Source organism: Furipterus horrens, unplaced genomic scaffold (assembly GCF_987537825.1).
Source record: "Furipterus horrens unplaced genomic scaffold, mFurHor1.1.pri manual_scaffold_12, whole genome shotgun sequence".
NCBI classification, from domain to species: domain Eukaryota; kingdom Metazoa; phylum Chordata; class Mammalia; order Chiroptera; family Furipteridae; genus Furipterus; species Furipterus horrens.
The window spans coordinates 65,213,768-65,226,688 of record NW_028327182.1 but is presented as its reverse complement, the minus strand read 5'-3'; the positions used below and the strand labels follow the sequence as shown (position 1 = coordinate 65,226,688).

General features: G+C 40.6%; 1 protein-coding gene across 1 annotated transcript in view; it reads left to right on the top strand.

Annotated features, from left to right (window-relative positions):
- Nucleotides 1-6,767: 6,767 nt before the first annotated feature.
- EFNB2 (ephrin B2) overlaps nucleotides 6,768-12,921 on the top strand; it is a 49,022-nt gene continuing 42,868 nt past the window's right edge. The window contains exon 1 of the mRNA XM_090258558.1: nucleotides 6,768-7,043. Coding sequence (XP_090114684.1) covers nucleotides 6,922-7,043 — 122 coding nt within the window. The 5' untranslated portion in view covers nucleotides 6,768-6,921. The remainder of the gene's footprint in view (nucleotides 7,044-12,921) is intronic.

The following is a 12,921-nucleotide window of genomic DNA, read 5'->3' as shown; positions in this document are numbered from 1 at the left end:
CTGTTAAGTCTTAAAAGAGGGTGGTTTACTTTTTGATGGTCAGCAGTTTAGAAATCCTAGAATTCTGCTATGTATATATATACTCGTTTATACTTTTAACATAGGATTTATATGTGAATTAAATATACTTGTAAATTAGTATTTAATGGCTATTTTTACAAATATCTCATTTATGCTGATACAATTATAACATCGGTATTACCTTTAAAAGAGACTAAGCACCCAGAAAAAGATTTAAATTCTCAATGCTGTACCTCTGTTTTAGGATATAAATATTACTTAATATATTATGCTTAATAAAGACTATAGAAAAATGCTTCTAAAATTTATAGAATCTTAGTGGGCCATCAGAAAGAACTTAGCTTTGTACTTTCACAAAAGGCTAAGGTAGTTAAATCATCTTCAGTGTAGAGTACTTGAACGTTTATTTTGGAGACATTTAAACTTACTACAAGTTTTTGTTTTGTTTTTGCATGTGATATGGATGACTTACACAGAAGAATCTGCCTCATTTATATTTACATTTGGTTCTTTTAAGTGTATTGGTATTAAAACATTTATTGAAGACAAGTATGAATATAAAAATGCTACCTGAGATACATAAACATGACATCAAAGTAGAGAAAATGCTCTCCAATATTTTTGAGACAGTGTGATAAGTCTTTAAAAGTGAAACATAAGTTAATGAAATGACTAAATGGTAGATTACTTTGTGTGCATGCTAAGAAATATGCTGTTGCTTTAGTTTGAGCTCTTCAATAAGTAATTGTGAGGAATAATAAAATCAGTTTACGTGTCTTTAAAGATAGAATTTTAAATCTGTATGAACTGTAGTAAGAACTTACATTTTAGTAAACATGGTAACTTATTACACTAAAACATTTATTTACCTAAAGAATGTAGCTTGGTTTTGAGTTATTTTTTAACCTCTAAATATAGGTTAGCTCTAATTATTTCATGATTCTTACACATTTTTTTAATGTAACTTTTTTGGGGGATCGGTGGGGGGGGTACAGATCCATTGTTCCTAAATTGTGTATTCACGTTTTGGGAAATGTTTATTTAAAATTGTTTTGCTATTCAAGTGTCTAAACATTGTATCTAAGAGTAGCCTGGACTTAAAATATTTGAAATCAGCTTATGTGTGCCTTTTAATTTTTAAAAAATTTCTTACTGCCACATATGGTGTGAAATCACAGTAAGTTGTTTAGTGATATATTGCAGTATCTGCTTTCTGTTGGAGACCCAAATCAGATATTGAAATTGTTCCTGTGCCAGGCAACAGGAAAGAGGATGTAATTGTTAATAAAATACACCCAATCATTTCTATGCTGCAACAATGTGTAGTAATTTGTTTTCTTCATTTGCTTTCACTGCCTTTGTGTACATACTATAAAAGTTCAGATTCTATCCCAGTTTATTAGTACAGATGTTCCCTAATTATTAAAAATGCTTTTCATAATTTTATTTAGTCTATTTTTAATGCTTTATAGAATTAACTGGTTTTATTTTTATTGCAGTATTTAAAATATGCAGTTATTGCCAATTGTGGAGTCTGCAGATTTAAATCAGTTGTATAACTAAACCTTTAAATTATCTTGGTGTAGGGACTTTGATGCTTGCAAAGAAGGGAAGGGGTTTGTATTGAAAGATTTAATGCTCCAAGCTCCCCTTATGAAGATGTAGCAATTTAGGCCATTTCTGCTCTCAGTTGAATACTGAGTCATTTGCTTGTAATATATGTATATAGCTTTTTTTGTACGGCCACCAGTACCTTAAGAATTTTCAGTGGTTTGTACTTTTTAATTTTATAAAGTAAAATAAGCATAGAATCCTGGCTAATTGAATTCTGTATATCATTTATAATGCATCATTTTATATTAAGGATCCCCCATTTGTCACTTAAAATTTCTCCAAATCTTTTACTATTAACTAGAGCTGTTTTCAGTTCTCAACTTTCTGTTCCTTTATACTCAGAACCATTCGACTGTTTTGTATTAACTGGCCATGAGAAATTCTGAAGACAGGGTATCTTAATTTTTGAGACCTGTTGCTCCCTCCAGTAGTCTTATGAACACTCAAATACCAGAGTGTTATTAATTAGTGAAAGGACCTAAAAAGACCACTGAAGGTAAAAGAAATAATGGCTTCATTTCTAGAAATCTAGAATGGATGTTGAAAGCCCAAGAAGTAGGCCCAACTTTTTCATTTGTTAACCTTGCATTAATTGTCTTGATTCCTTCACTATTCCTCTGTTACTCGTTTTTGTTTACTCTCATTTTTTAAATTAAGTTGTCCATCATCTTGGAGTTGCTAGTGGTGCAGTGATCTAGAAGATTTATGTTTGCACTGTACATTTTGTAGCAGATTGGCCCTTACTGGTTTTCAGAGGATTACATCGCATTGCCTCATCTAATATATTGTGTACCTGTAGTTATTAGAGTAACTGATTTGCAGCTAGGAAACACTGGAAGGGGATGCAGATGACCCAATATCAAAAGTGTGTGTGTGATTGAACTTCATTGGCAGTCTTTTGAAAAGAAGGTGGTTTTTTTCCTGCATCTCCAGTGGCTGATCAGAGGGATGGTAGTCTCAAACAGTTGAATTTTTTTACGTAATGTCTCGTCTTTCTATGTCTGAAGCCAGTAAGTTAAAAAGTACAACTTAATCGACACAGCTGTTTTGCTATTACTCAGGCAAAGGTGTGCATGTGTGTTTAATAGTATCTCAGTGTATTTTCTAAGATTGGTATGCTGTTGATTAAGCCTGGCTTTATAGCATTAGAATAAAATGGGTTTGTACTTCATGTATATCTGAATAATGATTGTTTCCTTCACTTTCCAAGTTTTCACTATGGACTAAATAAATGATAAGTAACAAGGAATTAAAGGAATATATAATTGTAGCTGGTTCTAAATGTTGAATTATCTTACTATTAAATGGGTTAAAGAGGGAGCAGAAATTTTATAGACCCATTTTAAGAGATGCCGTTATCTAATGACTGCTGCCAGTAATGTCACACCTTGAGCAGCATTTAACTTTTTATAATATACAGTATGTTGTTATCATAGTCTGTAAAATGGGAATGCTGTTTAGAATATTTAAAGCATTACAATCTGGTAATAGAATCAGAACTGCACAGCTAGGTATTACCTGCACATGTATCTCCATCAAACTAATCCCGTTTGGAATGGTGATGAGTTTGGCTGGTTCTCTAAACGTGTTGGTTTGCAAATAATGAAATGAAGTTTCATGCCAGGTGCCTGAGTTGGAGCCATAACTACTGGTCCCACGTTTGCTGCTTTTCCATTAATAATATAAAAGCAATGATACATTGAGCTGGAGATTTAAATGACTATAGTGGAAAATGGTATTCTGTTTTTAAAAGGAATATGTTGTATGGTCTGTAAGGTATGAGTTGTCACTAAACTTCCCAGAGGGGGGAAAAATATTTTTAATCAAACATCTACCAAACTCATAAATAAGTAGATAGAATCTGATGAATAGGAGTGTGTGGCAAAGTTGATCTAAGAAAGGATTTTATTTTCCAGTAAATTGAGCAAACTGTGATTTGCGGGACAGTTCTAAAATCTTAAGTGACTGAAATAAACTGCATGCAATGCCAGGAAACAAAATACAGTTTTGGTAGAGACTTAGAGCCACATAGAAAGTTATGACTTGGACATGTAATCATGTGCATAAAAATTTCAGATATTTTTTCAATAATGTTACATTTAGATAAGGCTTTTGTTCTTGGTTTTTACAGGAGTTATATTAAAGATGTCTTTGGAAGTACATATTAGAATTAATAGATTACCCTGCAAGAAATATATAAGAAACCTAAGTTCTAAAGATAGTGCATGATCAGGAATTTAAAGGGGCAGAAATATAACTAGTAAGGTGGATTGGCTCTCTTATTACTTAAGCTGGAATTAAACATTTGCCACCTCATTCGACATTTACTCAAACTTATATCTCAATTTTTAAGACTGAAGTTCCCAAAATTTTTATTAATTTAATTTTAGAAACTTCTTTTTTAACCCTCGGAATAGTATAAAGTAACTTCCTGTGCTAAAATAAAATTTTGTTTTTTAAAACTAACAATTTTATAAAAGTCCAAATTAAAGAAATATTGAACTGATGTGATTGGTTCTTTTTGGGTTGACATGCCTAAAAATTCCATTTTTTCTTTTGTATATGCTAATACAACTTTTTTTTTGGCCTGGCATGATATATGGGATGAGGTGATGCTTTTAATTATTGTAATTACTCAACAGCAGTGGGACGTTAGCGACCGCAAATTGCTACTCTTAGTGCTTTTCATATAGTCTGTACAGTTAATTATTACATATTTACTGAAAGTAAGTTGATGCATATTTTAAAGCTATACAATAGGAATCTTGTGTAGGATTTTATTTTTTGGTCAAAAATAGGAAACAATTTTTACATGTACCTTCACATTTTTCTCAAGGTTAAATGCTGTGGATGTGAATTATCTGATTTACTAAAAATGGAAGCCATGGTTATTTTCAGACAGTGCAAATTTCCTTTATTTCCTCTAGTTTACTTGAGAGGATGTACTAAGGTAACAACTTGAACTTCACTATGTAAGATTGATACTGAGATACTCAGTTTTAGTTCTTTTTAAAGATCTTTAAGCCCTCTTTATAATATATTTTAAATGAACTTAAATGTTTTAAGCTTTTTAAATACCTTTTTTTTTTTTTAACCCTTGTAAAATTATGAGTAATATTACCTGCCCCTTCATGGTTTTTTAGTCGTCTGGAAATCTGCCTATGGTTTGGAATCGGTTTACTGCCTTTTGAGTCTTTAAAAAATTATTTCCTCAAGTTGGAGGCTTATTTAAAATTTGCAATTGAGGAAGTTTTTTCTCATAAAGATCAACTTGGAATACTAATGTAAATGTATTCACATCCTCACGTATCCTAAATGTTTTCGATCTTAAAAGTAGTCCACAAAATTTTTACACAAACGTACATTAATGTATGATTGTTTCAGAAAACGAATACTTAATACACCATAAAATCTTCAAGAGTTGTAAAAATAAGAGTGAAAGAAAAACTAGTATCTAAACGAGGTAATTTCTCAAATTTAGCTTAGCAGATAATTTGGGTGAAGAAAATTAATTGTATACTGCCTGGTTCTTTGCGTCTGAATCATTAAATCCTGGAGTAGACGGGGTTTTTTAAAGAAGGTTGTGGATATACGACATACTTTTTTTTTTTTCCAAGCTGAATTGTACATTTATACTGTGCCTTATTTCAGTGTTCTGCCCTTGGTCACTTAAGAGTTTCCTTTGGACTTTTTCTGCGTGATGAAATTGGAAAAGGATGTTGGGTGCGGGTGGGTAGACCATGTGCTCTTGGACGCAGAGAAGTCAAGCTGGCCGCTAGTGGGCGCTGTGGGTCCGTGGAAGCAAGTTGACAAGGTGGCGCTCATCCAAGTCATTTGGAAAAGCTCTTTGCCAAGAACCCGAGAAGAAATCCTGCTCTCTCTCTGGGCGCTATTTGATAGCGTCACCCCAAAATCCCGGTCACCTTGGCCCACTACAGGCTCTAGTATGCCGGAGGCACTTGGAAGAAGTGCTGTCTTCATGCTAAGCAAGGCGCCCTGAGTGCAGGGCCAGGACCTCTGCGCGCCCCAATACTTCCTACCCCTCAGTGCCTCGTCCCCAGGAGTCATTAGCTGACGTTTGGTACCGAAATCAGGTCTCAAGTGCGTCATTTAAGAGACCTAATGGGGGTAGAGAAGGGATGTATGTATGGGATGTGAGTCTGACCATGGAGGACACTTTGTTTAGAGAAGGAAGACGCACCGGGAAATTCACTGCGACTCCGCAGGGAAAGTTTCGCCCTCGACGTCCCTCAAGTTACGACACTTGCTGGGCAATAAAGTGCGCCCTGAGAGCGGGGACAGGTGGCACAGTGCTGTCGCCCTTCCCACTCGGCGGTCCCTATCGTCATCCCTGCCCCATCACTCAGGGGCCTAACAGCACACACACAGGCCCCTCTGCTTTGGAGACTCCCCTGCCTTCAGCTCGCGCCCAGGCCGGAGGGCCGAGGGCGGGGCTCACCTGTCAGCCGGCGCCCCGCCTCGCGGCGCCCAATGTCGAACGAGGGCGGACGACCGACGGGCCAACTGCCCAACCAAAGTGCGAGTATCGTGCGGAGGACCAATGGGCTGAGCTGTGTGGGGCGGGGCCCCGCGTTTATAGTGCTCTGACAGCACGCTGGTTGCTCTGACTCTTCTCTGCAGGGACAGCGGCGCCGAACGTATCGAGTAGCCGCTCTCAGAGCGGATCCTGGTGCCCTACACGCACACAAAGGCTCGCGCGCGTCCGGCGCCCGCGGCTGAGACCGAGACTCCCCTGCCTGCTCTACAGGCTGAGAGCCGCGAGGACTAAGGAGGCTCCTGCACTACCTGAGACATCCCTCACCGCTCCGAGCTCCGGGACATGGAACCGCGTCGACACGGCGCCCGCGCGCTCGGGCCGATGCCCGCCCTCCTGGATATATAGTGCGAGGCGGCCCCTATCGGGACGCATTGCCCTCCGACCGCACCTAGTGGTCTCCCCGCTTTTGTGTCCCGGCCGCGCGCCCTCACTGCAGCCCCGCGCCCGGCACCCTGGAGCCGCACGGGATCCGGCGCTTCGAGCTGGGTCCGGCGGGGCGACCTGGAGCCCCGAACCGGCCGCGCTGACGCGCCCCGCTTGTGCGCTCCCGCCTCTCGCCCTGAAAGATCCAACGGGAGCACCCCTGGCTTCATCGACCATTGGAGCTGCTCTGCGCGCCCCAGAGCTACCTGCGGTCTCCCCCTTTTCTTGCCTGGAGGATTGGGGCTTCTGGCCCGTGTCCCGTCCCTCCGCCGCCCCGAGTGCGCGGAGCTGGGATCGGCTTGGCCATGGCCGCGAGGAGGGACTCCGTGTGGAAGTACTGCTGGGGAGTTTTGATGGTTTTATGCAGAAGTGCGATTTCCAGATCGATAGTTTTAGAGCCCATCTATTGGAATTCCTCGAACTCCAAGTAAGTGGCATCCGCGATCACCCGCCTCACTGCTGCGCCGCGCGGTGTGTACGGGAGGAAGGGTAGGGCGGCGAAACCCCAGAGCCTGTTTCTGGAACCTTGATCCTACCCACTTCCCTCCATAGGTCCCCGTCCCCGATCCACGCCACATTACTCTTGATAAGAGTCTTCTCGGTAGGCTTCCAGCCGGAGCGCCAGCCTGAAGGAGAGCCCCCTCTTACCCGCCACCTTCCTTCCCCTATGAGCTCACCGGCGCTAAAAAGCCCCTTGGTGGCTCTGGTGCCAAGTCCGCGAAGGTGTCCGATGGCAGTACCTGACCCTTACTTTTGGAGGATGGAGAGCAAGGTCACAAATAGGGTTGGCAGGCGCGTAGGGGCTGGCAGGTTCTGGAGAGAAGCGGGGACGCTGCACCCCCGAGGAGCGCCCGAGCACGGTCCGGGCCCCACAAGCGGGGGTGGCGGGGGGAGGCGGCGGGCTCGTGGCAGTGGGGCGCACCCAGGAGAAGGGAACCTGTGTCCCTGGGCAGTCTGTAGCACCCCGGAGCCCGTACATCTCGGCTGCGCGCCGCCTGCCTGAGAGTGCTCGGAGAGCTCGCCAGCTCCGTCCGAGAACTCCGGGGACGAGCTCTCTGTTCTCCGTCCCAGAGACGGGCCTTGGCCTTTTCTGGGAGATTGCTCTGCACGTCGTTCTCTCTCTTTGTTTCTAAACCAGTGGCCCGGAACTCGAACCCCGTGCGGCCCAGATAGCTGACTTACAAAAGGAAGCTTTCTGCAAAAGCTTAAGGCCCTGCCCAGTTGACCTAGCTAAAGCCTTCAAGCTTGGGGAACCTGGACAAGAATGGAATCCTTAGATCCGACTTGCTTTTATCAAACAAGGCAGCCGGAGAAAGCCAGGCGTTGTAGAGATTAATTTTTCTGATGCGAGCTACCAGAGTGCATTTAGAATTTAGAAAAGGCGATCTACTCGTAAGTAGTCGTCTGTGCACTTAGTATTGCATATCACCTCATTCTTGGGATGTATTTTGAATTATAGCCAAAAATATTTTACAGAATCATTAAATTTTAGCCTTGGAAAATTTGGGGAAACTGTGGAGACATTGGCTGGTTCCTGGAGTAAACGTTTGAGATCAGAAGCAAAATCAATGGCCAAATTAAGCAAGCTGGCCTCCCACTTTAGGAGTAAAGAGAGGGGGGATTGGTTTAGAAATCTTATCTTAATTTAAAAATTATATCCACTCCTTTAAAAGTGGTCAATTTCAAATTTACCAACACGCTAACCAAGAATTCCCAGTTACAAGGGTGAGAAGCATCGCAGCTGTAAATCGTATCAAATCCATGCATGATAATTAGATCGCACTTCACAACACTGTTCATATTTTAAAAATACTTAATGCAACTCCTTCCGTTTGGCCTGATCTAGTATGGACGTCTTTATTTTTTAATGTAAGAGATTGTATTGGCTGAGGAATTAGTAACATCTTTACACTGATACCGAATCGTGAGGAACCAGGTGGTGCCAGAAGGCGCCGGGCTCGGACCTGCTCGCAGCAGCCGGTGTCCGGGGTAGGCGGGCGGGGAGCCGGGCTTGGGGAGCCGGGATGAGGCCAGCCAGTGCTCGCTTTGTGCCTACAGAGGTCACTCTTCCATGCGCAATGCTCGTGGTGCCAGTCCTCACCTCTTACCCCAGGCTGCCTGCTCAGCTCCACTTTGCACTTTCACTGACTAACTGTCTTTGGGGTGTTTTGTTTTGTTTTTTTCCATTAGGACTTAATATTTATATTTAAATCTAGTTTAAAGAAATTCCCATGAATCCCTTCAGCGTTCAGCTCTATGTGTATTAACCATTAGTTTGTGTGTTTCTGGGAGGAGCATTAGAAATACCTACTTGGAAAAAGAAATAGAGCAATAATTCTTTAAATGTAAAGTTTAGACATTAATGTTTCTTTTCCTAATATGTTTGTGACTACTATTTACTTACTGCCCTGATGATTAACATTAGTCTGTTCTCCCCAGTTGTGGCCACAAATTTAGAGAGCTGCTGAAGGCCTGCATTTTAGAGAAAGAAGCTTGCCTCAGTGCACTGCTGATGTTGCTGTTGGCATGATTGCTCAAGTCTTTAAGAGTAGAATTTCTTTTAGAGTTCTCACGATAATGGCTTGCCTGGAGGACTGAGTAATTTGTCCCTGGAAAAGGTCTTCTTACCAAAGTATGTAGTTGTAAATGCTAGCTTGAAAGATTTCTTCCTGGAGGAATGACTCAAAATCCCTCTTATCAAAGGGTCACTTTATTTGGGGGAAGTTGCATATGTATTTCCAGGGAAAAATTTGTCAGTCAATGTGATGTGACAGGAAGGTAATCAAATGCACTGAAGTTTCAAATCAGTTCATATGAACTGAGGAACAATTCATTTGTAATGAAGCAACCATCAGTAATTAGATTTGTTTCATTCAGGGGTCAGCTTTTTTAGCAGGTGGTGGGACATAGGGAGCATGCAGCAGCTGTTTAGGCACAGAGTCCAGAAAATCCTTTGTAAATTTACTGTCTCCATAACCACTTTAATCACACTGTCTGCTGCTCCCATCCCTGAGAGTTTATGCAGTAATTGAAGGAAGTTCAATATACTGAAACATTAGCCCGGTTAGGTTATTAACATTGTACCCATAGGCTCAGATAGAGGTGGGTCGGTTGAAGCCATTTAGGTTGTTGAAACTTTTTTTTTCCTCCTTGGAAAGAATAGCAACCTGGCTTTACTGCATGTCTAATTAACATTTCAGTAGAACAGTTTTTCCCAAGCATGATGTTTATGCCAAAATAAAATAGTTTCTTTTTATAAAACATATATATGTATATATATTATATCTTGATTTCACTGTAGAGTGAGCAAATGTGTATTGTTATGTATTCTAGAATGAATAACACTGACTTCGTTGAAAATTTCAGTTGAACATTCATTTCTTAAGTCTATGAGTGCTATTTCCTCTTCACCACATACTAGTTAGTTAACAAAGCATTTTGCTTTTCCCATGTCATTTTCCCCCACATAATACTGAATTCCTGGTATTGATTGACTTTATAGAAAAGAATGGCCAGATAATATCCAGATAACCTATAGTGCATGGGCCCCACCACAGTTGGGCTCTGAATAAATACGGACCTGTCAGAGATTGATAAAATAAACTACAATGGATAGTGCTATTTAAACAGTCCATTCAATACCATATATAAGCCAGCCTGCCTTCCATTGTGTCTGAAAGTCTTATTTTTGTAGGTAAACAAATGCACATTCAGCACTGATTGAATAGCCCCTTGAACTATGCTCCACAGTTTGCGTTTGGGTTAATCTTGTCGGTTTTAACATAGAGAGAAAAAAGCACAAAGCACCAGGGGTGGAATTGTTAGTGCTTTCACATCCACATTCCTCACGTTTTGTCAGGATGATAAACTGTAGGTAATGGACTGTCGTTGTTCCACAGGACAACTGAGCCAGAGAGAGCACAAAGACGGGGCTAAAACAATATCACAACTTGCTTGGTAGCCTTCTTTCAGACCAGGCGAGAATTTATTTGGGAATCCTGTGTCTAGGGACTGCACTTTTTAACCTCAGCAGTTACGGGTTCAAGCCTCAGAAATGGGAGCTGGAGGTTAAGATGATTTGTTAAGCACTTGGTTCTAAATCTTTCACAAAGCATAGCTGTTGACACTTATCCAACCGATGCAAAGAAACATTCTTAAATGGTTCTGACTCCTAGGCTAAAAAAGTATGAGAACAGGTGAATATAGGCATCATTTCCAGGTTAGCTTTAAACACACACACACACACACACACACACAGTCAGCTGAAATTATAATATGTTTTTGATTAATTATCATAAAACCTCTTATCTGTAAATTTACTGAGATAAGTCATTTAATTGGTGGATCACCACAACATCACAATAATTACCTTCAAATCGACATTGCAGAAGGAGCAACCAAATCTTTGCTATCTGATCTTCCATAGAAATGCTTCAGGTAGCTCCCAGGAGACTGAGTACGAACATCTCTACCTTAGAGCAACATTTCCCAGTGTGTTCTCATAATAGGAAACAATTTGAGATACCAGCTTGACTGCAGTGATGTGTCATAGGAATGGGAGTGGAGGGGAAAGGAAATACTGTAGACCCTCATCAAGAAAGAAAAAAATTTAAAGAATGATATTTCTTTACCGTTTTATGAAAACTTTATTATTAAACTCTTGCATTGCAAATTAGACAAAAAGAAGCGCTCGTCTAAGAAAAATAATAATTAAAATGGTATTCCTGTCTGCCTAATCTCTGCCTTCATTTGCTGCTGACATAAAGGGCCTGTTTTTCAGGTCACTTATCATACATCTACATAGATTTGCTTATGAGTTCACCCTTTGTATAGAGGGGTAGAGCCTTAAATAGGAGTGTTCAACTGTTTAAAATATTTTGATTAAAGTAGGTAGAACCCATAGAACTATAAGCTTCTAGTTAGGAATTAGCTCTTTCAGGGAAGAGACCCAACCCCCACCATTTTTTAGGGGAGGAATTAGAATGAGGCTGGGAGAGGAATATATGAAAAGCAAAAAAAGGAAAGATAGCAAATGGGACAGTGTTCCAAACAGCTTGGAAAAATTCCTGTGGCTTCATTGTCTCTCTAAAGCCAAATAATACAAAGACATAAGCAATTCAACCCTTCTCCATGATGGAAAATGTAAACCGTTGACATGGCTCCCCTGTTTAACTTGTTTAATTCTCATTTTAATTCAGTACTATACTAGCCGTGTGAACTCTGAAGATTTCTTTAGTAATCCATTTTGTAGTTCCGAATCAAAAACAAAGTGAAAGGGTCTGACACAATTTGCTTTTATTTTTAGGCAAATCAACCCTGGTCATAGTTAATAAGGGGATTACAACTCAGAGTAGGTCTTTACAGATGTAATGTAAATCAAGGGCAGAGTATAAAGAAACTGATCCCTTTTGATTGAAGTATGGTAAAAAGGCATAGAGAAACTAGCAGCAGTAATCTGATTGTATGGCAATAAAACCACCATTTTCTGTCTTTCAGATAAAAATAATGTGGTAAATCCATGCAGTTCATAAAATGTAAAGGCAGATAAAGGGTGAAGCCATGGCAACATATAGATTAGCTTGATGTTAGAAATGACACGTCTCTGAAAAGGGTGTAGAAATGGGGGTCCTTGCTCCAGGCTGTTGGCTATTATGTGAGAACCACACAGACTTGGAAACTCGGATTAGAAAGTATGAAAGCCCTACTTGTGGCCTGGGATGGTTAAAGCAGGAAAGAAAAGCTGCTCAGTTCTTGCTCATTGGTGGCGGATAATATGGCAAAGGTAGATTTCATTGACTGCCTTTTTTAGAGATTGAGATTGGGGCTGATTAAAACTTCAGATCACTGCAGTTGTTAAGGCCTGCAAGATTTTTCTTTTTAACTCCTGGCCTAACAGCGGCAGCCGTTCTGTAGGATTAACTGCACTTGGCGATCCCTGCCTTAATCTATTTGGGCTTCAGACAGAGACATGCTGGGAAGGAACAGAGACCAGAGGGAATAGGTAGGGCTGGAGTTATCTGAAAGGAAAACAGAGACCTTTTGATTTCAGCCATCTCTCAGACCCAGAGCCATCTTGCACACCCAGAGCCATCTCGCACAGAGCGAGAGAAAACGGTAAACATCATTGTCCCTCTCCATCAGCCAGATAGCTCTTCTCTGAGTTTTTCCTTCCCACCCTGAAAAAAATATATAATAAAATAAATAAAAGGGGGGATTTTAATTTTTATTCCAATATGCCCAAACCAATGGGCTCTCTCTAGGTGATATTTTAGTCATAAATGTCAGTGTTAACCTGTGAGTTTAAT